The following is a 26,316-nucleotide window of genomic DNA, read 5'->3' as shown; positions in this document are numbered from 1 at the left end:
AGACCAGCACCTGCTCTCGCAGTCGGGGCGGGAGGCCCAGCCCCAACCATCCCTGACAGAGCGGAACACAAGCACTCAACACTGCCCCGGCGTCGCTGAAGAACGGGCCTGGCCGCCCAGCGGCGCCCCCGGCCCAGCGGGGCGGGTCACGGCCAGGCGTGCACACCAGCCGCGCCTCCCGAGCACGGCACGTCCTCGGGCACCGCGGCACCTCCGCCCGCGGGCAGCACCTCCTGCAAAGCAAGCACAACAGTGAGCTCGCCCTCCCCCAGTTTAAGCTCGTGTCACTTCAAGGAGAGGCTTCTACACCAACATACAGGAGAGCTGAGCTCCATCCCCGCCACAAAGTCCTCAGAGAGGGGACTCCCCACCCCAGCCGGCCCCATGTGGACGGGCTCCATTCTCCTCAGAGGAGGACTCCCTACCCCGGCCAGCCCCGCATGGACGGGCTCCATTCTCCTCAGAGGGGGGACCCCGCCCTGGCCGGCCCCACAGGGACGGGCCCCGGCCGCCGCCTCCAGGGAGCCGCCCTGGCACCGGGCTCCAGGCGGCCATGGACACCGATCACCGCCCACCCCCCGCCGCCCCAGGAAGGAGCCCAGGACGAGGGCCGCCCCGCGGGAGGAGGGATGCTGTGAGGCCTTCTGGACGCTGCGACCAGGGGCCTCCAAGCTCCATCCAACGTCCACTTCTAACACCACAGCCCAAGTTGAATTTAAGAAAACCAAAGTTGCGTTTTTGGTTTACACATGTGTAAAATTAAACCATATGTCTGATTTTTACATATGGGTTTCAAATCTGATAGAGTACAGAGATCACCCTTACCTCCAAATCTGAATTATCCACTGCCACCCACACGCAGCTTAACCCCTGACTCCAGCAACCCATTTAACCTGTCTGGGCCTGTCTCTGCACAGGCTGAAACCCGGCCAGCCCAACTCTCACAGGCCTGAACACGTGAACTTGAATACGTGAAACCCCACCTCACCCACCAAGACGTACGAACCTGAGCTGCAGGCTCAGCCTTTACTGCTCAAACCCTCACACCCTTCTCCAGAAAACACCCTGGCCACTTGTCCAGGGGACCCAGGGCGAGTCCACCTCAGGGACGAGCCTGGGAGCCGAAGCTGCATGGGGCTCGACCAACCCAGAGAACAGGGGCACCGAACCTGGAGGACATAGACGGGCAGGTCAACAGCAAGCAGGGGGTGGAAGGCAGGAGGCTGCGGGCTGAGTGCCAGAGGCGAGACCCCATCCCCCGAGGGTTCATCCTGCGGAAGGAAAAGCACCATGTCAGGGACCCTGGCCCCAGGAGGCCACCCCCCAGATGCGGCAGCGCCGGCCCAGCCCATCTTCCGGGGAGGCCCGAGGTCCACGCTGACCGGGGCCGGGGGTCAGCTGCCTGCCCTCCGTGCTCCCACAGCCCTGCTCAGCCCTGAGGCCCATAGCCACGGACACAGAGGCGCCCAGCGAAGACGTGCCGGGTGTCAGAGCCGCGCGTCCTTGGAGTGGACGCCTCTCCCCTCCCCATCCCCTGCCAGCCCCAGAAGGCAAGGCTGAAGGTGACCGCGTCCCGCCACATGCGGGAGCCCAGATCCTGACCAGGGAAAGTGTCGACACCGGGGCGCGACAGGAGGGGCGTGTGGGGGTGCTGTCTGTGTCTCTGTGTGTGTGTGTGTCTCTGGGTGTGTGTGTGTGTCTTGTGTCTGTGTCTCTGGTGTCTGTGTCTCTCTGGGTGTGTGTCCGTGTGTCCGTCTCTCTGTGTCTGTGTGACGCGAGCTCTCACCTGCAGCAGCTGTACCTGGACACACGGTAGGGTGCCGGGCACAGCGAGGCTGCCCCACAGCCAGGCTCCTGGGCCGGCACAGATGTCGCCGTCCCCCGGGCTTGGTGCAGACTCCCCAGTGGCTCCTGAAACAGAGAATGACCTCCTGTGTCCTCCACGCACGCGGCGCTCGGGCCCTCCGCCCTCCGGGGCGGACCCTGCCTCACCCTGCACACCCACCAGCCAGGGGCACGCAGGGTCCCTGACACGTGGAGCACAGAGCTCTCAGGAGGAGGACGGACGGAAGCTGCCTCCCCCTCCCCCACCCCCCGACCCTCACACCTGCTAAGCGGCTCTCTCGGTCCAACTTCTTTCAGAAAAACCATCACTGTCTTGGTTTTATAACAATACACTTAAAAAAACATTGACCAGAAAGCATTTCCTAACCCCAGAAAGGGTTTCTCTGACAGGAACACGGCCCCGCCTGGCTCCACTGCCCAGTCTCCCTGACCCTGGACGGTGGGGCAGGCAGACACGCTCAGGTCCGGGAGTGCCAGGGCGAGGAGCCCGGGCAACTGGTGGACGCGGGCACAGAAGACAAGCCTCCCCACGGGCATGGCCACGCCTGCGGGGCTGACTGCAGACGCCCCGCCCCGGCCCCGTGCCGCCTCTGGGTCCACATTCTGGCCTCCGCTGGAATTTTTCGGGAGTCCCTGGCACGCCTGCAAGTCTTCCATCACCCCAGCACACTTCCTGCTACAAACGTGTCCATAAATGGGAATTCCACTTATTTTTAAAGTTTATTTGAGCGCACTCTCTAGGAGTGAACGTTCTTCATCTGCAGCTGAGGGGCACTGCAGTTATCAGCAGGGCAGAGCATCAAGGAGAAGACGCGTGAAACGGCAACTACGAAACGCAAAGGGGAAGCCCGCTGGCGCGGCGAGGGGGCACTGCCGGCGTGCTCCCAGGCAGCTCGTGTCGGCGTGCGCTTGGAGACTTGTGGAAACCATGTTTTAACAAAAAGCTCACGTGCTTTAAATACACCTTCAACCCAACTCTGCAGCTGCACATTCAGCTCGTTTGCTTTAGACGAAGCCCACGTGGTACAGTCAGACACAAGCTGATGGAGGGTCTAACTCCACTTTACATCCAAATGGGCACCTGCATGCCAACTCACGTTTCCAGGCCTATCAAGGAAGCCCGTCACGAAACCACTGTGGAATGAATGGAGGCAGGCCCCAAACAGTGCATCTTTTGAAGTTACTTTTAAAAGCAGACAAGATGTGGGGATGTCTCTGGTTGTTAAGAATCTGCCTTCCGGTACAGGGGGTGGGGATTCAATCCTTAGTCGGGGGACTAAGATCCCATACACTGTGGAGCAGCAAAGCCTGTGTGCACAACAAAGACCCCGTGTGACCCAGCGAAGCCCGTGTGCACCACAGCTAAGACCCAGCACGGCCAACGTTTTTAAAGTAGGCAAGGTTTACACGACGTGTGTCTCCTACTCATCACCAAGTCACATCATAAAGACGCAGGGAGTCTGAGCGCCCTCCTTGACGCTGACACGCGCGAGCCGCGCCGCCTCAGAGCCCAGCTGGGAGCCACGCTCCGCCTCCACGCACAGCTGTGTGCACACGTGCCGCCTAAACGCGGGAATAAAGGGAAAACCCGCGCACGGATCAGAAATAAACCCCCTTGGTTCTTCTAGACGTCGTGACTGAGTGCCTGTTTCACGCTTGGTGACGGACGGGTCCACAGGGTTCAAAAACCACCCAGTGTTAGTGAGCGACTAGCACGTCCCTGTGTGTTCACAAGCTCAAGCCCGGTGAGCTCGGCCTGCCAGGTCAGCACACACTTAACTAAGCGAAGCCACACAAACCCTCCTTTCAGTGCGCCTTCAGCCCGCACGAGGGCCTGCGTCCCGCAGACGCCACAGTCACCGCCAGAGGAGCCACTGCCGCCGGCACGGAGGGCGCTCGGCTGGGCCCCCTTTCCCTCTCTCACCCGGGGGCCCCCTTCTCTCCCTCACCTGGGGCCCCTTTCTCCTCTCTCACCCGGGGGACCCCCTTCTCCCTTCTCACCCAGGGGCCCCTCTCCCAGGCAGAGAACATCCAAGCCATCAGTGGACCACGGCCCGGCCCTTCCCGAGCCGTGTAGACATGCATGATCCCAGGACAGGTCCACACGGGGGAGGCGAGGTGACGTGTCAGGCACCATGGCTGGGGACAAAGCACAGGGAAGCATTTCTACATGCCTGCAGTTCCACCAAAATCAAAGCTCCGGGGAAACGCACGGCTGGCCCAGGGCTCTGGAAAAGGGACAGTGGGCATGTACTTACGCTCCTCCTCCTGCTGGCTGTCTCGGGCCTCGAGCTGGGGGTGGGGGTAGGGGTGGGAGCCTTCACACTCAAGGAGACGCTCCCCCCCGGCCTCATATGGGAAGCCTGGACACTTGGCAGGCTCCGTCTGGAAAGCCAATACAGTGCTTGAATCACTGAGCAGGTAAATACACCCGACCACCCCTGGAGGGCACAGGCAAGCCGGCAGGCTCCTTGTCCTGAACACGGGTAGATTCAGGACATTTCTGCTGCCCTGCCTGAGTGAGCAGAAGTCTTCTAGCCAAAAGTGAGTGCGGGCACGTCAGCGTCTTCTGCAGCCCTGAGGAAGTGGCAGGCCCACAGCCCAGGCCTCGGGGGCCGGATGGAGCCCCCAGGCCCAACTCGCCAGGGCACAGCCTCCAGTCCGGTGACTGGAGACATGCGGTACAGGGACCTGCACGTTGACAGGCCCGCCGGCCTGCGGACACACTGTCCCAACTCTGCAGCAAGTGCGTGCATGCGCACACACACACACGGGGAGGGACCAGGTCGAGGGAAGGGGTGCCGCATGTGGGAGGCCCGAGACACAAAGCCTCCCCGGGCGACACGAGCAAACAGAAGCACACAAACGTTCACGGCGCTTATGACTGAAAACTGGACACGTGCTAGACGCCAACTCGAAAGAAAAGCAAACTGGTAACGTCTAACCAAGTGATGACCCCGTCTGGTGTGTTTCTAAGTGTCCTGACTTCTAAAAAGATAACGCTAAAGTATTAACAAAAACAACAAAGAAAGAAAACCGCTCTACAGACGCCGCCCCGGCAGCTCTGTCTGCACGGGCCCACCCCGTCTGTGCCCCCACCTGCAGCCCCCGCCACCCCGGGGCTCGAGCACCAGGGGCCTCGTCCCCCGTGAACACCAACCACACGCAGGCACCACGGGGCAGTGTTTCCGTGAAGAAAGCCAACAGGAAAGAAAGAGCACGTCATCATCATTCTAAGGAGAGACAGACGGACGACTGTACGCGGACCCTACACTCCTCTTGATGCTTTTGAAATAAGCTGTAGTTAAATATCTTACGTGCTGCTTTCTGAGGAGGCCAGTATCAGCCTCACAATACACCAAGTGCAGCTGCCCCGGACAGACGGACGAGTTCGCAAACCAGCATGGACCGTGCAGTCCACTCGGCGTGTTTTAGAAACTCCACAAAGCGGCTGACGTCTTAAAACCGGAAGTGCCCCGCCCGGGGTCCCCACGCCGCCCAGGCCCAGCACACGCAGCCTCACCCGCATGGCTCCCGGCGCCTCTCTGCCTCTTCTCCTTGGCTCGCTGGACGGACTGGGAATCAGTTCTCGCTGAGCCTCCACCTTCCTGAATCCAAAAAAAAAGCGTCATCAGTCGAGACCCAAACAGCCCAAAGTTGCCCAAACAGGGGGCAACTGAGCGCAGGGTCCGTTTCATGGTCAGAGACCGAACACCACGTCGGGCAACGGGGGCGCCGAGTTGCAGCTGCGACATGCCTCTGATCTGGAGAAGCAATGCTTATTGCTCCGGAGTCTAAAACGTATGAAACACCTCACAGGGAAACCAGCCTGTCGTGAGCTGAAGACCCCTCTGCTGCCTGAAACAGAGCCCAAGTCCTGGTGACCAGGACCCGACCACCGCCCCACAGCCTCAGCACAGCCCTCCACCCGCCCAGGGCCGGGGCTACACGGGGCCTCAGCCGGCGAAGTGGCTGGTGCACCAGGGAGGGCGGGACTTCCACAAGCGCCCGGTCTGTGGGCACGGGGCTGCGAGCGCCGTGAGGGGCCCGGTCCGCGGGCGCGGGCCTGGGAGCCCCGTGAGGACATGGCCGACCCTCATCCCCGGGGGGCTCGGGCCTACCTGCAGGCCCCTCTCCGTGTGCCTTCCGGGCTCCCAGACGCCGGGCCGACCCCAGTCACACAGCTAGCGAGAGAACGGACAGGGTCGGGTCAGCCTCACGCGCCGCTGGCCCTGGGCCTTGGCCATCTCTGCGTCCCTCACGGTGGACGCTGACTCCACAGATTAGCTCTTCGTTAAATCGTGGCCAAGTAAGATTTAACTTTTTGAACATAAACATCACTATCGATTTTAACCTGCACCACAGAGAAACCTACGTGACTGCTCCCACCCGAGGCTGAGGAAACAGACCGTCCCGAGACTCTGCTTAAGTCACCGTGAGCTGCAGTGAAGTCGTAACTGGCGTGAGCGCCGTTACAGCACGCCAGCGTCAGGCCTCACAAGCGGGGAAGCGCCATGACCCTCCCGAGACAGCTCCCAGACCACTCTCCTTTTCTCGTCAGTTCTAACTGGTAATTTTTCCTGGTCTTCACGTCCATGAATCTTTAGACACCGTTGATGTCGCAATTCCTCTCAGTCAGGAGTCCGTCTGAGGACCTGCCATTATGTGATACGCTCAAACACCAGGACATGTCAACCTTACGAACATCCCAGCTTTTCTCAGGAAAAGACACATTATCACCAAAACCACAGCACTCGAAAAGACCTTAGAAATCGTGTCGAAGCCCCTCATTTCAGAAATAACTGAGAACTGAAGGCTCGGACAAGTTAAGTGATTTGCTCAAGGTCATAAACACTAGTCCGTTCCAGATTCGAGACGGGAATTCAGGTTTCCAGACTTGTAGCCGGGGCTCCATGCTCTCGCAGGCCCCTAGGAAGCGTCTGCAGTAGACGGTCAATCCAGGACACCACACGGCGGGGTAGGAGCCGAGCTAGGAGCCAGTGACCCCAGGGCGCCTCGTACCAGGTAGAAGCCGCCGGTCCCTGCCGCGAGCCCGGTGTCTCTCCGAGGACTGCACTGCTCTGCGGGGCTGGACTCTGCAGGCTGCGACGCCCCTTCGCCCGGCTCCTGCTGCCAGCCGGGCTGGGCGCGGGGGGGCGAGTCTGGCTCCACCTTGATGGGCACCAGCGGCTCCAGAGTGCTGCTGGCTTCCCGGGGGCCACCCGGGGTCAGAGCCTGGGGGTCCTGATCCAAGTTCTTCACGGGCACGGCCACCAGACAGCCCAGGGCCCCTGTGCCCATGGCTGCCATGTCGTCCGTGGCGAGGCTGCCCTGCTGGAAACCCACGGCTGCCGTCCCAAGGACGAGGGGGCTGTCCGGGCCACGCGGGACGTCGCTGTGGGCCACCAAAACCAGCGGGTCCATCGGCCCAAAGGAAGCCTGACCAGCAGGGAGGTCCCCTCCAAGAGAGGTGCCTGCAGGAGTCAGGTCGACGGTCAGGATCCCAGCGCCCAGCGCCGCGTCGGGGGCCCCAGGGGCGGCACTGCCGTCGGCCGGCGGGTCGGAGAAGAGGACCGCAAGGTCCACGTGGCTGAACTCGCCCTGCCCAGGGCTGCCAGGGTCACCGCCGGGCATCAGCGTGCTCGGAGCCCCCAGCGGAGGGAAGAGGTCTGAAAAGGAAGGAACACTGGTGACCGTGGTGACCAGAGATGGGAGGGCTGTCTGCGCTTAAGATGTGGACAGAACACATTGAGGGGACACGGATGCCCCCCCGCAGCCCCTGCCAACCCCCAAAGGTGCCATGCTCCGCAGGAAGGAGCCGCGGGGGACACACGGGTGCCCCGCGTAGGGGCTCAGAGCCTCGAGCCCCTGGGTCTTCCCCTGGCCACTGACGCTCCCCAAGTAACAGTAAGAGAAGGTTTCACCCCGAGTCTTTCAGGCTTCACACCCTTCACTCGCATGGCCCCGTGGAGCCCATGGAGACCAAGCCCCTCACAGAGCACGAACCACCGACCTCAGGCCGCGCTGACCCCGCGGCTCGGGGACCCTTCTGGGTTCAGCCGCGTCAGGCCACCTCTCAGCCTGGTCTCTGCCTCTCCCGAGCTTGAGGGGGAGGACGAGGAGGACGGTGGGGACCAGCTGGCCGGCCGGCCTGCAGAGACACACGGTAGGCCCCGTGCACTGAGCCCAGGCCCCGGCCCTCTGGACCGAGGGGCTCCCAACAGGCTTGGAGAGCCGCCCAGTTCCCGGACGCCCCACCCTGCGGCAGGCCAGGCCCAGCCCCCAAGCGGCCTCCCGTGGCGACAGCGGGGCCTGCGCCCAGCACTCGGGCACCTGCTCTCGGTGAAGGAACGCCAGCCACGAGGTCACCCTTGGGAGAAGGGACGATGCCGACGTCAAACGACGTCGCTGAACGTTCATGCTGGAGTTCAGACACAAGAACACCCACCATTCCAAATCCTGGTGAGCGCTCGCCAGGCGCCGAGCCACCAGGGAGGCAGGAGCAGGAGAATCGGCAGAGGAGCCAGCGGGACCGCGACAGGCCTCTCTTGCAGCGCCAGCACCCCCAACCCGGAGCGAGCCCCAAGCTCACACCGCCCTGTGGACGCCGCGGCAGAGCAGCAACAAGGCTCCACTGGGGACCCAGGGAGGAAAGCTGCCAGATGCCGTCCCCGAGCAAACGAGGACAGCCACGCAGAGAGCCTCTGCCCGCGGCTGTGCTGCTACGGAGCTCAGACGCTGGGCCGGCCCATCGGGGCCTTGACGATCACCTAGCACCAGGGAACATTCTGGAGAGATGGCAGGGCCTCTCTGAAGATAGTAAAAACGGAAGCACGCCTCTTTCTCAAAACTTTCCAGTTTCCCAGACAACCTTGCTGATTCAGCTCCCTATGAAAATATCAAGAATGATAATATGGTTTTTCCAGTGGTCATGTATGGATGTGAGAGTTGGACTATAAAGAAAGCTGAGCGCTGAAGAATTGATAAACTATGGTGTTGGAGAAGACCCTTGAGAGACCCTTGGACTGCAAGGAGATCCAATCAGTCCATCCTAAAGGAGATCAGTCCTGGGTGTTCATTGGAAGGTCTGATGTTGAAGCTGAAACTCTGATACTTTGGCCACCTGATGCAAAGAGCTGACTCATTAGAAAAGACCCTGCTGCTGGGAAAGATTGAAGGCGGGAGGAGAAGGGGACGACAGAGGATGAGATGGTTGGATAGCATCACTGACTCGATGAACATGAGTTTGGGTGGACTCTGGGAGTTGGCGATGGACAGGGAGGCCTGGTGGGCTGCAGTCCATGGAGTCGTAAAGAGTCGGACACGACTGAGCGACTGAACTGAACTGAATCCAGGCAAACATCAAGAAACACCAACCTGCTCATAAATTTCCTATTTAGCATTTTGTTAATTCCATAAAAGTTTACTGGAGACCTACCATATGCAAGAGCCAGACATTCACAACCTGTACACAAACATTAACACCGCCCACATGAAGGCAACCAGCTCCCTCCACACCAGCACTGCCCTGCCTCACCTCCACGCAGTGTGACCCCACTCAGGACCACCGTGAGGGGACCCAACCCCTCCAGGGCCAGGCTGGGTTCCTCCACGACAGACACACACTCTCCAGCACCTACAGTCACGTCGAGCTGTGAATCCCTGCCTGCTAACAACAGACTCCCTCACCTACCCGACACGAGACCACATCACCTCACAGACCCGGGACATCCACGCCTGACATGACGTCACGTAAGAGACCCGGGATGTCCACGCCCGAACGAGACCACATCACGTAACAGACCAGGACGTTCACGCCTCACACGAGACCACGTCACCTCAGACCCGGGACGTCCACACCTCACACAAGACCATGTCACATAACAGACCCGGGACGTCCACACCCGAACGAGACCACGTCAGGTAACAGACCTGGCACGACCATGCCTCACACGAGACCACGTCATGTAACAGAACTGGGATGTTGACGCCTCACACAAGAGCACATCACGTAACAGACCCGGGACATCCATGCCCGACACGAGACCATGTCACCTCACAGACCCGGGACGTCCACGCCTGACATGACGTCACATAAGAGACCCGGGACGTCCACGCCCAACACGAGACCACGTCATGTAACAGACCCGGGACGTCCACGCCTCACACGAGACCACGTCATGTAACAGACCCGGGACATCCACGCCTCACACGAGACCACGTCACGTAACAGACCCGGACGTCCATGTCTCACACGAGACCACATCACGTAACAGACCCAGGATGTCCACGCCTCACACGAGACCACGTCACGTAACAGACCCGGGACGTCCATGCCTCACATGAGACCACGTCACATAACAGACCCGGGACGTCCACGCCCGACACGAGACCACGTCATGTAACAGACCCGGGACGTCCACGCCTCACACGAGACCACGTCATGTAACAGACCCGGGACATCCACGCCTCACACGAGACCACGTCACGTAACAGACCCGGGACGTCCATGCCTCACATGAGACCACGTCACATAACAGACCCGGGACGTCCACGCCCGACACGAGACCACGTCATGTCACAGACGTGGACACTCCCAGTCCCCTTCCTGACACGTGCCCTGCGTTCCAGTTCCCGTCCCAGGATCACAGAGCAGGGCGGGGGCTATGCCCAAGGCGGGCAGGCAGCCCTGAACGGAGTCCAGCAGCAGCTGCCCGGGTGCCTGCAGCCAGGACTTCACCCTCGAGGCGCTGCAGGAGCACCACACCCACCAGGCTCCGGGGAGCAGGCGGCGGGATGGCTGCGGGAGAGGCCACTGTCGGTACCTAGCCCCTGCACGCCACGCCTGGGGGCCTGGGCTCACGGTCGGAAAGGCAGGCTGCTCAGCGCCCAGAAGGCAGGACGGCCAGGGCCACGTGCAGGGTCCCCGCGGGACCCGCCACGGTTTGCACTCTGCCCCCGTGCTCATCCAGGAACGGTCTGTTCTGTCCCCACGGCTGTCCCGGGCAGGGCCGGACAGGAGGGGCTGGAGGGGCAGCTTGGCACAGAGGGCGAGGTCAAGGCCCGCTTCAGGGCCCTCACTGCCCAGGCCAGGCGGGGGAAGCCCGCGGCCGCCAGGGGCCCACCTGGGGGCCGGCGGTGCTGCCTGAGCACATGGGCCTTCATGCTGTGCTTGGAGGCGAAGAGCCGGTCGCAGCTGGACACTGGACACCTGCTCTTTGGGGCAGCCACGTCCTGCAGGTGCTTCTTGGCGTGGATGTAGAGGCTGCTCCGCGCTGAGAACCTGGCGCAGCACCCTGGGGAGAGAGGACAGCCGTGTGAGGCACCAGGGCCCCCGCCCCGGGCAGCGCCCAGACACCCCAACGGCCTCACGCGCCCCGGGTGTGACACGCAGCTGCCCCCCAGCCTCAGGGCCAACATCTCCCGCCTTCCACGTCCGAGCCACACCGACCACCTCTGCTATGCTGCTACCGGAGGAAAACCCATGACTCCGAGACATCCAGGCTACAGATCGTCCCCACTGACCCCAGAAGCAACCTCCTCCCGTGTCACCACTGAGAAGCCAGGTGGGGCAGGCAGACGGCCGGGAACCAGGAGGAGGGGCCTGGAGCTGGGCCTGCCTGGCTGGCGGCCCATGCCCACCAGGGTCTCACAGCATGGACAGTGCTGGGGCACAGGGAACCAGCAACCCGCAGAGGCCATCGCCCAGCCGCCACGGCCCAGGCCCCAGCACTGGAGGTCGGCATGGCGGTAGGCGGCCAGCTGCCCTCGCTGAGGCGGACGGCAGCCCACCAAGGTGGGCAGGGCTGGGCTGCCCAGCACTCTGGGCCCGAGGGCGGTGTCCACCTGTGGGGCAGGAACAGGTCTCAGGAGAGACGTCACATTCCAGGTGACGAGGGGCAGGCCTGTCAGAGCCACGAAGGCCTGAGGCCGAGGGTCTGCAGTGGGGTGGGAGGGACCTGATGGCCCCACGTGTGCTGTCTGTCCATAAAGCAGGGATGGGACGGGGGTCCCGGGTCAGGAAGGACAGCTCGAGGCAGGAGGGGTTCTTGCAGGGAAAGAGGCTCTGGAGCGAGGACACAGCCGCAGGAGCCAGGGTCGGCTGCCTCTGAGAAGAGTTCTGAACTGAGGTCATTTGCAAACAAAACTTCAAACCCGTTTCCTGAGGTCAGACCCAGGACAGGGCACTTGGGAAACACAACAGATAGAAGAGACCCCTCTGGCCTCGGCCCAGGGGTCCCAGGGTGAGCGTGCTGGGTTCCCACCCCTCCAGCCAGGACCCTCACAGAGGCTGGCCACACGGCAGCGGTGCTGAGCACACTTTCGGTCACACCGCTCTCCTGAGGACTGGCCTGACCACAGCAGGGACGTCCTCCCGGCTCCTGCCAGAAGGCAGCTTCCAGCTGTAGAAACTTACGAATTCAACAGAGAACAAGCTGTCGGGTGGCCAAAGGGTTTGTTCGACCTTCTCCCTAAGATGGCTATAGTAGCGCTTCGCTGTCTGTGACTTCATCCAAACAGTTTTGTTGGACTGAATGTGACAGGTGTCAAAGCGGTGCATAAAAGCAACAAAGGCGCCGAGATGCGTGAATTTCTGTGTCGCCACTCTAATACTGAACATGGAGGGGAAGTAACAACTCCAGCATACCGTGCTTTGTCATTTCAAGAAAAATAAAAATGCAACTGAGACACAAAAGGAGCTTTGTGCAGCGTGTGGAGACGGCGCAGTGACGACCAAACGCGGGGATTCCTGGCCGGACAGCGCGCCACGGCTGGGAGATCGGCTGAAGATGAAGCAACCAAACTCAAACACTGAGACAGCCAACGGTGCACCACGTGGGGACAGCAGACACACTCAGAACACCTACCCCGCGCGCGAGAGGCGTCGGGGCCGCCTCGGTCACGGTCACTGCTTTGAAGGCTGGGCTTCACACAAACACACAAACCTTCCTGACCATATTCTACATGGGATTCTCTACTGAAACGTAATGAAAACTTTCCACTTTTAAAGCACATGCGACAAGCCATGACAAGTGTGTGCTGTATGAGAAAGTGGAGCGGAGGAGGTCATGGGGCAAGCCATGGATACGAGCCAACACCCGCCACGCCAAGGCTGGTCTTCATCCCTAGAAGGCAGTGTCGTGACTGTGGTGGGACTGGAACGGAGTCCTCTGTTACGGGCTTCTTCCAGAAAACCAGACGATTCACTCCAACGAGCACTGCTCCCAACAAGGCCCACTGAAAGCAGCACCCGAGGAGAAAGCGTGCGGAGCCGGCAGCAGCAAACACACGCTCTTCCCTCAGGACAACCGAGACCGTGCGCTTCTTCGATGACCAGACAAAAGCTGTCACAGCTCGGCCAGGAAGTCCTGACTCACCGTCCCTGCTGACCAGACACCGCACCTTCAGGGCTCCATTTACTCGATCTGCACAAAACTCTCTCAGTGGAAGAAATTTCAATTCCCTGGAAGACTGTAGAAGGCATCTGGAAGAACTCTTTGCTCAAAAAGATAAAAAGTGAGCAACTGGAATCCAACAACACATTAAAAGGGTCATACACTACGATAGTGGGATCCTTCCCGGTGACGCAAGGATTTCAGGACCCACACACCACCAGTGTGACACACCAACCCGCAAGTGAAGAGCAGAACCACACTTATCTCAATGATGCAGAAAGAGCTGCTGACAAGCTCAACATCCATTTATGACAAACACTTCAGAAGGTGGGCACAGAAGGAACTTGCCTCAGCATAATACAGGCCGCATACACACCATCACTTCATCGACACACCAACACCACACTCAATGGCGGAAAGCTGAGAGCATTTCCTCTAAGATCAGAACAAGACAAGGATGTTCACCCTTGCCACTTTTATTCACCACAATTTTGCAAGTACGAGCTAGGGCCATCAGAAGAAAAAGAAGCAAAGGGAATTCAAAACCGGAAAAGAAGAATGCAAACTGTCACTGTTTGCAGAGGACACGACGCTACACACACAAGGTCCTAAGGATGCCAGCATAAGGCTGCCTGAGCTCGCCTGGGGATCTGGCGAAGCCGCAGCTTAGAAAAGTCATGCACCGCGACCTGCTACCCTGCTACAGACTGACATGGAGAGACCAGAAAGGGAGACTCAAGAAACAGTTCCATTTACCATACTAGAAAAAATAAACTACGCAGGAACAAACCTACCTAAAGAGACGAAAGACGCGTATTCCAAAGCCTGTAAGATACAAGCAGATGTACCACATCCATGGAGCAGAAGAATCAATACTGTCAAAGTGACAAAATACTGCCCAAGGCAGTCCACAGATTCAGTGCAATCCCTATCAAATCACCAACAAGAGTTTTCACAGAGCTATAACAAAAAAAAGTTTTAAATTTGTACAAAGACACAAAGGACCCTGAATCATCAAAACAATCTTGAGAAAGAAAGACAGAGCTGGAGGACTCAAGCTCCTTGACTTTGTTCGGATCACACTGCAGAGCTACAGGCATCAAAGCAGGATGGTCCGGGCTACAGATCAACGAACAGGATAGAGCCCAGAAATAAACCCACACACTAAACAGGCAATTAATCAGCAACAGAGTAGACAAGACTACACAATGTTGCAAAGACAGTCTCTTCAACAAATGGTGCTGGGAAAACTGGACAGCTACATGCTAAAAAAAAAAAAAAAAATTAGATCATTCTTTAACACCACGCACAAAGATAAGTTCCACATGGATTAAAGACCTAAATGTGAGACTAGACACTATACAACTCCTAGAGGAAAACAGCACCCCACTCCAGTACTCTTGCCTGGTACGTCCCATGGACGGAGGAGCCTGGTAGGCTACAGTCCATGGGGTCACTAAGGGTCGGACGTGAATGAGTGACTTCCCTTTCACTTTTCACTTTCATGCATTGGAGAAGGAAATGGCAACCCACTCCAGTGTTCTTGCCTGGAGAATCCCAGGGACGGGGGAGCCTGGTGGGCTGCTGTCTATGGGGTCGCACAGAGTCGGACACAACTGAAGCGACTTAGCAGCAGCAGCAGAGAAAAACAGAGAACATCCTCTGAGATGGATTGTGCCAGTATCTTTTTCAATCCATCTCTCAGAATAATGGAAATAAAAACAAAAATTGAAAAAAAAAGGGACCTAATTAAACTCGAAAGTTACTGCATAACAGAGGAAACCATAAAACAAAAAGACAACCCACAGAAAGGGAGAAAATATTTTCAAATAATGTAACTGACATGGGATCAGTCTCCAAAATTTATAAACAGCTCTCGAGGCTTAGCATCATCAAAACAGAGAACCCAACCAGAAAATGGACAGAAGACCCAAGTGGACATGTCTCCAAGGACGACATACAGACGGCCAAGAGGCACATGAAAAGGTGCTCAATGTCGCCAATTATCAGAGAAATGCAAGCCAAAACCACAGGGAGGGACCACTTCACACCACTCAGAAGGGCCGTCATCACGAAGTCCACACACAGGGCTTCCCTGACGGCTCAGTGGTGAGGAAGCCGCCTGTCAGCGCAGGAGAGGCAACGTCAGTCGCTGGCCTGGGAAGATCCCGCCCGTCTTAGAGCGACTAAGGCCACACATGTGCCACGACTACGGAGCCTGTGCTCCAGCACCCAGGAGCTGCAGCCACTGAAGGCCACGCGCCACAGCGAGAGAAGCCGCTGCCCCCGCAGCGATGGGCAGCCCTGCTCGCCGCACTAGGGAAAGCCCGCACGGCAACAGAGGCCCCGCACAGGCACACAGCCAATCAAATCCACAAACAGTAAATGCAGGTGAGGACGTGGCGGGAACGGAACCTCCGGCACTGCTGGCGGGATGTAAACGGTGCGGCCGCTCTGCAAGTGTGGAGGCCCTTAAACAACTAGACACACAGCCACCACACGACCCTGCAGCCCGCTCGGGCACGTGTCCGGAGAAAAACACGATCCAAAGGGGCACACACACCGCAGTGTTCACTGCAGCGCTGCCTGCAAGAGCCAGGACGTGGGGGTGAGCTGTCCATCGACAGAGGAGTGGACAAAGGAGACGTGGGACATGCCCATCGTGGGCTACTACGCGGCCACTCAACACGATGAAGCGATGCCACGTGCAGCAGCGTGGAGGACCCAGAGTCTCCTGCCGAGTGAAGGAAGGGAAGGAGAAATATCACGTGACCCCCTCATATGTGGGGTCTGAAAAAGTAACGGTACAAACTCGCTCACTCACAGACCAGAAACAAACTCAAAAGCTTGGAGAACGAGCTTATGCGTGCCGGGGCAGGACGGAGAGCCCTGCACACACGCTGCGTGTTTCACACACGTGAGCAACAAGGCCCCACCGCACAACACACGGGGCTCCGCTCAGGGTCACAGGGCCACCTGGGGGGGCTGGGGGAGAAGGGACACGCGTGTGTGTGCGCGTCCGGACCCTTCGTCATATACCCGAAACCCTCACAACGCTGCTAAGGACTAATGAAGTGGCCTCCAAGATAAAATGAAAAGTTAAAGAAGAAAGAACAGGGGGCACAAGGAAATGCTGGCCTGCTGATGGGACCACATCTCAAGAATGTAATTCTGATTCACAAGAGTTGCTGACACGAGCGGCTTTCCAATGACCCACCGCCCCTTGGACCCAGTGGAAGACTGAGCGCGTGCAGAACCTGAATGAAGACGCGCTGAGAACTCTTCTGTTTGGTGTTTGGATGGAATGAGGCTACTGTAGAATGTGGGAAAACGGGTTGCTCCAGTTTTTAAACAAAATGGAAAGAACTGTCCAGCTGCATTTGTTTTGATGTTCTTGCTGCAAATAAACCAGAGAGTATGGCTGGAGGAGAATACAAGGGCTTCCCCAAACGCTGTAAATGCCAGCAACCGTGTTCTTACTGGGCTACGAGACCTTGAAATAAAGAATGCTACGTGGGGGGAAAAAGTCTGGGGAAGATGGAATTATGGTGCCAGCTGAGAAATGCACAGGGTAGCTGAACAAAATGGTGAGGAACTCAATAGGGTTCTTGGTGAATGTGAGAAATGTGTCTTTTATTTTTACTTAAAAGCTGAAGGAAACTTTTGGCCAGCCCAAAGGATCTCACTTTTGCCCGGGTTTCCGTGATGCCCAGCAGCACGCGCGCGTGTCCACGTGTGTCAACGACCACCTCTTCCTGAGTGTAGCGGTCTACCGAGACGCGCGTCACCTCTTCACAAAGACATTCCCACAGTCCTCACGCTTCTACCAAGCTACCCTGCCCAAGGGAAAGGCAGCAACGACCCTCCCGCGACAAACTTCCCTGCGGACCCCAGCTCCCGCCCACCTTCCCAGGGGGCCGCACACACTTGCACCAGGAGAAGCCCTGCCAGGCCCAGGCCGTCTTCAGCCCGCCACCGGCACTTCTGTCTCCAACCCCTCCCCGGCCCACCCCAGCACAGTCTGGGTGACTGCCGTCATGTCCCCAGCACCCCACACGCTGGCTGTGCGCCTGTGGCCTGCCCCCCGACTGCAGCCCTGCGGAGACGCAGGTCTGTGTCTGGTTAGACCACCGGCTTCAGGTGGGTCTGCAGTGTCTCCTTTGAACAGCACTTTCCCCACAGTATGACGCCAAATCCTCACAAGCGTCAAGCCAGCGGGGACTCGGCCGGCGGGGACTCGGCAGAGCCACAGCCCCAGGCCCCAGGTCCAGCGGTCCGACTCCGCACCTGCTTGCTAGCACTCTGCTCCCAAGACGCACGCCCCCGGCTAAGACCACACCCCACGCCCCGGCCCACTTGGCACCTCAGACGCTTCCACCCGCAGCGCCAGGCAGCCGTGGGGCTGCTCACACCCACCTTCTACGGGACAGGCGAAGGGCTTGGTGCCCAGGTGGGTGACGCTGTGGCCCTTCAGGTGCTCAGCCCGGGTGAACGACTTGCCACAGCCCTCGACGGGGCAGGGGAAGCGGCGGTCATCGTCATGCTTCCTGCGGGACAGACGGCAGCGAGGGTGACCACGCACGTCACTGCTGCGGCCACAGCTCTGCAAGACGCACCCACCCACGCGCTCTCCGCGTCACAGGGGAAAACGACACATCTCAGAAGAGCCTGGATTTGGTGCCTAACCCTCATGGGCAGAAGCCCTCCTGCCTGACGGAGCCGATCACAGTCAGACTCAGAGCTTCCACGCAGGAAGGAGCAGCCGCCTCCCCCATTCAGTCACCCGCTACCACACAGGCTGTCCCTGCGGCAGGGGACCTCGCCTGACATGCACACGGTCTTTCTCCGTGTAGATGCCCTCAGCCCCCGCTGTGCAAGGACAGAACCTCCCAGCTCTCTGGGTCCCCAGGAAAAACAGGACAAGCGCTTCAGCGTCAGAGCTGCTGAGAGGCCGGACGCGGGACAAAGGCCAAGCGCCAAGGGTCACCTGCACAAGGCCCAGTCCCTCAAGGGGTCACCACAAGCACGGAAGTGATGATGGCACGAGGAAGGCTTAGTCCATAACCTTATCTTTTCTAAAAATCAAGCTGAATGTTAAGCATACTAACTAAATTTAAAAACAAGTACACACAGAAAAAACTAACTTTAAGTGATCGGATTCTGTGTGTTTTTCTTCTTATAAACTTTCTGAATTTTCCAAGTTATCCACCCTTGTTTTTCATAACTTAAAGAAATCCACAGATTATCCCATCCACAGGCTCCTGCTACTAACCAATAACTCACTCTTTTTCAAGACGAAGAATTCAACCCAAATGTAAAGGTTACCTCTTGTGCCTCAAGAGCTTAGACATGCTGGTGAAGGTCCAGCCACAACTGTCAGAGTCGCAGATAAAAGGTCTTTCACCTTAGGAAAGGAAAACCACACCTCGTGATCACAACCGGGAACTGCGCAGATGGCGGGCGGGGGCCGGACGTCCCGGGCTCGTTACCTGTGTGGCTTCTCAGGTGGATCTTCAGGCGACAGGCTTTGTCGTACTGTTTGCTGCATCCGGGAAAGGAGCAGGAAAAGAGTTCTTGCTCCCGGAAGTGGGCCCGGTTGTGGGAAAACAGAGCACTCACGGTGATGAATGTCTTCTCGCAGCCTGAACAGAGAAACACAGAGCCTGCTCACTGGCGGGACAGAAGGCACGTTACAGAGCTAACCCGGTCACCCCCCGGGCACCGCTGGCACCGGGGCACACAGGAGGAGGACGACTCGAGGGCCTCCCTGGAGGCTGAAGTCGGGGCGGTGCGGGGCAGTTCACAGGCCACCTGCCCCACGTGGCCACCCGATCGTCCTCCGATGCACCCATCAGCTCCCAGCTCAGCACGACAGACCCTCCAGGCGTGGCGGGAACTCAACGACCCGTAAAGCCAACAAGATGAACCAGACACTAAGGAACCAGATTCTGTGTGGTCGGGCTGAGCCTGAAAGGGCTGCCAGCCACCGCAGTAACACCTGAGGTTCCCCCACCTGCGGAATCAGGCACAACCCCCCATCCCTGGGCACACCCTCCCGGAGGCAGACCGACCCCTGCCGTGAGCTCCTCCTCCCCCTGGCCTGTCTCCTTGGGGTTTCCTGCTCTGTCACGAGTCACCGGGCTCATCTGCGCTTACATGGCCTTTTCCCATCTGCATCTTCAACCGGGCTGACCCACGGGACTTCAAACATCACTAAGCTCTCCACTGGGGAGAGCTAGAAGCCATCAGCTCCTTCCCTGGTGGCTCCCTGGTAAAGAATCCACCTGCAGTGCAGGAGACCCAGACTTGATCCCGGGATCAGGAAGATCCCCTGGAGAAGGAAATGGCAACCCATTCCAGTATTCCTGCCTGGGAAATCCCATGGACAGAGGAGCCTGGTGGAAAAAGTAGGCTGTCCATGGAGAAGCAGAGCTGGACACGACTTAGCTACTAAACAACCAGCTCTCCTTCGACAGAAAAGGTCAGTGCTCACACCGGGTAGGACCCACGAGTCTGCAAGATGTCTGTGAGCAGTGGGCGCTATGGCCCCTCTCAAGCCCTCCCGGGGCCGCCATGGGCACAGAGCCTGTCGCCCCTCCTCTCTGCAGTGATAATGAGCAGGGAAACGCTAATCTCCCCAAACGGCCCCCACCCCTCCTCACGTACCCATCTGTCCCTTCCCAGCGGCCCTGGCCAATCCTCACTTTGGGCTCCCCCTCGGTCAGGTAGACACATCTAAACAAGCAAAGTTGGAAGTCTGCCTCAGCAAGACACACCCTCCCCCGACCGACAGAGAAGCCGCAGGACCCAGCGTCTCAATCCTCCCCAGCTGGAGCCGCTCAGTGACCCACAGCCTCCACCTGGGTCAACCCTCAGGCCCCTGCGGTCTGGAACACTCCACTCCTCCTTCCGCCCACCCGGGACAGACAACCCACAGATCATTCACCTCAAAACCCCCGGGGTGACCCCGTGCCCAAAGCAGGTGGATCCCTGATCCTGCTAGCACTGTGCTCAGATGGACGCCCTCTGAGCTTTTCACTAGAGCAGCCTGTAAGCCGCCCTCAGGTGCCGAGTGTGGAACAGAGAGAGTGCCCTCCACCCAGGCTCTCCACGGAGACGGGGTGCACAGGACCCGCCAGGGCACAGAGGAAGATCAGAGAGAATTCCCTAACATCTGACATTTCTTCCGCCCTTTCAAAATCCCTCATTCCAGTACACTTCCGTAACCTGGACACTATGCAGAGCGCACTCCCGGTCCACAACACATCAACCACTTGCCGGGCGCACACTCCAGCTTCTCTTTTAAGGAAGGCCCTCCAGAAGCCTCCCACCTGCCCACATTCCCTGCCTTGGCTCCGCAGCAGGCCCCAGCCCCCCAGCCCCTCCTTCGCCGGCACACGCCCTCCACTGCTGGAGCCGCCTATCCGGGCGGAGAGTCCACGGACACTCACCCACCGGACCCACCTCGCCGGGACTCTCCATCTGAAGATGAAGACGAGTTTCAGAACTTCACACAACAATGAAGTCCAAACCAAACAAAAGTTTTAACGGCATAAAAAGCGGATGCGCCGCGCCGGGCGATAATCCCCTGGGGCGCCCTAAAGTCTCGCCCGGCTGCAGGGCGGCCCAGCGTTCCTGCAGCCCGGGGTGCGCGCCCGCAAGCCGGACTGAGCGTTTCCCAGTGACCAGACCTGCCTCCGGCTCTGTCGGTGGGAAGACGCCTTGTGGTCTCGCTCATCGGACGCACCCGCACCCGGGGGAGGGCTCCGAGATTCCCCGAGCTATTTCGCGGCCACGCCGGGGTCCGGGAGCCGCCGCGACCCCGGGTCTGAAGGAGAGGAGACACCGCGCCCCGCCCGCGCCGCTCACCGGGAAAGTCGCACTTGTAGGGCCTCTCGGGCTCGAAGTGGCTGCGCTGGTGCGAGCTGAGCTTGGCGTGCGTGGGGAAGCGCTCGGCGCACACCTCGCACTTGAACAGGCTCTCCTGCTCGTGCGCCTTCATGTGCGCCTTGAGGTTGTACACGGTGGTGAACTTCTTGCCGCAGCCGCCCACCGGGCAGCCGAACGGCCGCAGCTTGTCGTGCGACTGCAGGTGCCGCTTGAGCTTGTAGGACGTGGTGAAGGCCCAGCCGCAGCCGTCCAGCGGACACTTGAAGGGCCGCCGGCCCTGGCCGCTGCCGTGCGTCAGCAGGTGCACCTGCAGCTGGTGCTTCTTGGCGAAGGCGAGCGCGCACTGCGGCTCCGGGCATCGGTAGCCGGGGCCGGCGGGCGCGCGGCGGGCCTCGGCCGGGCTGCCGGCCTCTTGGCCGGGGGGCGGGCCCTGCGACGGCGCGGCCAGCGCGAGGACGCCGCGCTCCAGGCGCACCAGCAGGTCTTGGGGGCCAGCGGCCCCGGGGCCCCCGAGGGGCGCGGCGCCGGGGGCCTGCGCGGGGCGGCCGGCCGGGCTCGAGGCGGCGCGGGGCTCGGGCTCCGGCTCCCGCCGCCCCGGGGCCGCGGCCGCGCCGCGCGCCACGTCCAGCAGCACCACGAGAGAGTCGCCGCCGGCGGCGGCCGGCGGTCCGGCCTCCCCGCAGCGCGAGCCCCGCGCGCCGCCCTCGGGCTCCCTCAGCAGCAGCAAGCGGTGGCGCGCGGGGCCCGGGGCTCTGCGGGGCCGGCCGAGGACACCGCCGAGTTGGGGCCCGAGCGCGTCCGGGCCCGCGGCGGCAAGCAGCGCCGACTCGTCCATCTTGGGCCGCGGCGCGTCCAGCCACCGCCTCGCCGGAAGCACCGCCCCGCACGCACACCCGCCGAGCGCGACGCAGGCTGGCCGCCGTGCGCGACGCCGTGCGCGACGCAGGCTGGTCAGCGCCCAAGCGCGCGGCGGAGCGTCCCAGGCGCGCATGCGCGGCCGGCGGGCGGTGCCCAGGGCCCGCCGGGAGCGTGACGTCACACGGGGCGGAGCCTGCCTGGAGGGGCGGAGCCGTCCGGCGGCCACTAGCTGAGGGCGAGCCTGCCGCTTGGCTCGTCGTCCAACCCGGCGCGTAGGCCGATGACCCCGCGGCCGCCTCGCCGCCTCCCCGAGCGGTCCTGCCGGCCCTTGCTTCCCTCGCCGGACGTCCCGCCACCGCCCCACCGCCCCCCGCTCCTGCGGGATCCACGCAGGGTCTGTGTCCACGGCGCCCTGGTGTTCTTCGTCCCTTTTCCTGTGTGGCCCCTGAGGACGGAGACTCTGGGGAGCCCTCCACAGCTCACCCCCGAGGCCAGCACTGGAGGCTCCGCCAACGTGGGTTGCGTTGGTGACCGCTTTATTATTAAAATCACCTTAAGAATAAGGGACTTCTGGAGTTCCTGCGATTAGGACTCGTTTCCACAGCTGGTCAGGGAACTTAGATCCCCCCAAACCCCAAGGTGCAGCCCTCCCAAAAGTACGTCAACAATATTGAAAAGAATAGGAAACACACCTACATATGGTTTTGAACTGTGGTGCTGGAGAAGACTCTTGAGAGTCCCTTGGACTGCAAGGAGATCCAGCCAGTCCATTCTAAAGGAGATCAGTCCTGAATATCCATTGCAAGGACTGATGCTGAAGCTGAAACTCCAATACTTTAGCCACCTGATGCGAAGAACTGACTCATTGGAAAAGACCCTGATGCTGGGAAAGATTGAAGGCTGGAGGAGAAGGGGACAACAGAGGATGAGATGGTTGGATGGCATCACTGACTCGATGGACATGAGTTTGAGTAAGCTCTGGGAGTTGGTGAAGGACAGGGAGGCCTGCCGTGCTGCAGTCCATGGGGTCGCAAAGAGTCAGACACAACTGAGCGACTGAACTGAACTGAAGCTACATATATATCTATGTTTGTGCCAAAAATAAATTGCTCCAAGACCACTCAATAAAGGCAACAGTCTTTTCAATAAATAATGCAGGGATTGCTGAATAGTCACACACAGCAGAGAGGGTTTGGACCTCTGCCTGTGTACCAGACACAAAAAGGAACTCAAAGTGGATCCCAGGTCTAACCTAAGAGCTGTAACTATAAAATGGCTAGAAGAAAGCATAACTGAAGATCTCTCTGACCTTGGATGAGGGAATGGCTTCTCAGATGTGAAAACAAAAGCACAAAGAAGCAAACTGGGCTTCGTGAAAATTAAAAAACTTGAGTCAAGAACTGGAACAAAAAAGTGAAAAGATAACCCATAATATGGGAGGAAATTTGCAAATCGTGTATCTGGTGGGGATCTACTATCCAGAACATATTTTTAAAAACTAAATCAATCACAAAGACGACCCAATTTAAAAATACACACAGGATCTAAATAAACATTTTTGCAAATAAGAACTAGCCAATACGCCCATGAAAAGAAGCTCAATTTCATTAGTCATCAGGGAAATGCAACTCAGAACCACAATGAGATACCACTTCGCACCTTCTAGGATAGTTACAATTTTTTAAACAGAGAAAAAGTGTTGGTGAGGGTGTGGAAAAATTGGAACCCTCCTATATTTCTGGAGAGAACGTCACTGTGTAAAAAAAGGTTGGCAGTTCCTCAAAAAGTTAAAGACAGAATTTCCTTGCGTGCCAACTCACTTCAGTACTGTCTGACTCTTTGCAACCCTATGGACCACAGCCTGCCAGGCTCCTCTGCCCATGAAAATTCTCCAGTCAAGAATACTAGAGTGGTTGCCATGCTCTCCTCCAGGGGATCTTCCCGACCCTGGACTTGATCCCATATCTCTTACATCTCCTGCTTTGGCAGGCAGGTTTTTTACCACTAGCACCACCTGGGAAGAATTTCCTTATAGCCTTGCAATTCCATTCCCAGGCATATATCCAAGACAAATGAAAACCCATCCAAAAACCCATACACACCCATCCAAAACCCATCCCAAAACTTGTATGTGAATGTTCACAGTAGCATACTGATACAGTTTAAAAAATGGAAACAGCTAAGTGTTCATGAACAGACAAAGGGGTAAACAAGATATGGCCTATCCATACAAAGGAATATTATTTGGCCTTAAAAAGGGATGAAGTACTGATGCATGCTACCACACAGATGAACGCTGAAAACACACCAAGGGAAAGAAGCCAGACCCCGAAAACCACATATTGTGTGATTCCATTTGTATGAAATGTCCAGAATGGGTGGACTTTTTGGCCAACTCAAGAAAGTGTGATTATGGATTCAACAGATTATTCACTATTAAAAAAGAAGGAAATGCTGACACACGGGACAACGTGGATAAACATTGAGGATCCTGTGCCAAGTGAAATACTGGCAGCCCCCCTCCCCTCCCTGGAGGTTGAAGTGGAACACTGGAAGTTCATCCCTCCGGTCATGAGGTGGCCTGCTCACCAGTAAGAAATAGAAAGCTCCTGTCCAGGAATAAACAACAGACACACTTGGCCTTGCCCCTGCTGGACCACAGAGACTGGTGGCATGTGTGTGAGCTAAGTCGCTAAGTCATGTTCGACTCTTTGCGACCCCGTGGACTGTAGCCCACCAGGCACCTCTGTCCATGGAATTCTCGAAGCAAGAGAACTGGAGTGGGTTGCCATTTCCTCTTCCAGGGGATCTTCCCGACCCAGATATTGAACCCATGTCTCTTCTGGCTCCTGCACGGGCAGGCAGCTTCTTTACCGCTCGCGCACCCTGGTTAGCCCCAGAGGCTGGTGGGGACTGTGGCAAGTTGGATAAAACAAGCCCAGGCCCCAGGGCCCTCCAGGTGATGACTGAGCAGGGGTGGTGAGCGCACGCTGTCACCTAAACTCAACTTTTAAGTAACTCAAAATCTGGATTTTTTTTAAAAGTGGAATTTCCCAATAACTAAAAATTGGTGACAGAGTCAAATTTTAAAGGTATGGGGGGCAAATAAAACGCAACCCCAAGTCAAGTCTGGCCCCAGACCCAGGATAGGGGTCCCCTCTGGAAAGCCCAGGGCAACAGCGTGGAGCCCTCCTGCCCTGGCCTGGGCTGGCTGGCAGGGAAAGTCTGTCCCGGGCAGTCTTAGGTGGCAGGGAGCACAGGCCACCAGGGAGGGCCCTGAGGCTTCCGCAGTTCTCAAGGCAGCCAGGCCTACCCCCACCAGAACCAACTGGTTCCTATCTTCATCGTTTCGATGAACACATTGCTGAGTGAACGACGCTCCCCTGCCTTCTTACAGAAGGCTGGCAGGAGACGGATGCAGGTTGTGGAGAGTGGAACCTAAGCTAGTGGCTTTTAGTGCTTTCCTAACTGCGGTAAGAGGCCAGAACCCGGGTCCATAAACAACTTCTCTGGAAATATCTGACTACCGAGGGCCTGCGGCGCCAGTTCTCCCGGAGCCCGGAGAGACGCGTCCTGACCTTCGCCCTGAAAGCTGCGGGTGTGCTGAAGGTCAGTGGCTAGGGACTCAGTCACTGCAGAGCCGGTGGGGGTGGCACGCTTTCTTTGGCACCTCCACGGCTACCGAGTCTGTGGTCGGCTGCTCCGCCGCCCTCCTGGGCCCGGTGGTGGTGGCAGCCATCCCTTCTCCCTGCTGGCAGCAGAGACGAGGGGGTGGGGGGGGCATGCTCACTGGTGGGCTCGGTGGGAGCCCAGGGAGGGTCTGGAGCCCTCAAACATGGCCACAAGCCTCCTGAGACCCTGCCCTGAGGCTGGCCGGGCCCTGGCCGTCCTGAAGGACTCAGGGTGCTGGGCAGAAAGGATGACGGGAGGTCCTGGTCTTCAAACTGAACACACATTTGTCTCCCCCGAGAAACAGGGAATGTTTGTGCAGATACACACAACAGGGTGACCTTCAAGCACACTTGTATCAAGTATCACTTACTCTCCTGACTTCAAGTAACTCAAAACCTGGGTTTGTTTTTTTAAGTGAAATTTCCCAATTTCTAAAAATTGGTGACAGAGTCAAAAAACTTTAAGGGGGGGGCCAAAAAAATCTTCAACCCCAGGACTCTGGCCCCAGACTCTAGGAGAGGGGACCCCTCTGGAAAGCCCATGGTGACAGAGTGGAGCCTCCTCCACATCTGGACCCCACGCTCGCCATGTGCAACAGAAGCCTGCAAGGATGGCTTGAGCAGGTGAGGACCAAGGAGAGGAGAAGTGCCCAGGA

At 58.7% G+C, this 26,316-nt stretch overlaps 1 protein-coding gene across 5 annotated transcripts; it reads right to left on the bottom strand.

The window, feature by feature from the left end:
* Positions 1 to 6: 6 nt before the first annotated feature.
* ZXDC (ZXD family zinc finger C) lies at positions 7 to 22,255 on the bottom strand. Of its 5 annotated transcripts, XM_025272337.3 has the most exons (11): positions 21,111 to 22,255; positions 18,731 to 18,883; positions 18,567 to 18,645; positions 17,658 to 17,788; positions 10,971 to 11,141; positions 6,868 to 7,514; positions 5,967 to 6,029; positions 5,369 to 5,453; positions 1,787 to 1,911; positions 1,170 to 1,271; positions 7 to 233 (listed from the first exon to the last, which is right to left on the bottom strand). In XM_025272337.3, the coding sequence occupies exons 1-11, from the start codon at positions 22,120 to 22,122 to the stop codon at positions 147 to 149; spliced, it is 2,655 nt and encodes an 884-aa protein (XP_025128122.3). In that variant the 5' UTR covers positions 22,123 to 22,255; the 3' UTR covers positions 7 to 146. The 5 variants fall into 5 exon arrangements, with proteins under 5 accessions (XP_025128122.3, XP_044790077.2, XP_044790078.2 ...); XM_044934142.2 differs by lacking the exons at positions 7 to 233; positions 1,170 to 1,271 and having other exon boundaries at positions 1,272 to 1,911; XM_044934143.2 differs by lacking the exons at positions 7 to 233; positions 1,170 to 1,271; positions 5,967 to 6,029 and having other exon boundaries at positions 1,272 to 1,911.
* Between the last annotated feature and the right edge of the window lie 4,061 nt (positions 22,256 to 26,316).

This window comes from Bubalus bubalis, chromosome 21 (assembly GCF_019923935.1).
Source record: "Bubalus bubalis isolate 160015118507 breed Murrah chromosome 21, NDDB_SH_1, whole genome shotgun sequence".
Classification (NCBI taxonomy): domain Eukaryota; kingdom Metazoa; phylum Chordata; class Mammalia; order Artiodactyla; family Bovidae; genus Bubalus; species Bubalus bubalis.
The sequence above is the reverse complement of the archived record's forward strand: the minus strand, read 5'-3'. Positions and strand labels throughout refer to the sequence as shown.

Bases quoted from the DNA above. Each gene is read 5' to 3' on its own strand.
- ZXDC (XM_044934142.2), bottom strand. From the start codon at position 22,122: ATGCGCGCCTGGGACGCTCCGCCGCGCGCTTGGGCGCTGACCAGCCTG. The intron at 6,030-6,867 runs GTACGAGGCGCC...TTCTCTCGCTAG, and splicing joins GGACCGGCGGCTTCTACCTG to CTGTGTGACTGGGGTCGGCC. The intron at 5,454-5,966 runs GTAGGCCCGAGC...TTTTGGATTCAG, and splicing joins ACACGGAGAGGGGCCTGCAG to GAAGGTGGAGGCTCAGCGAG.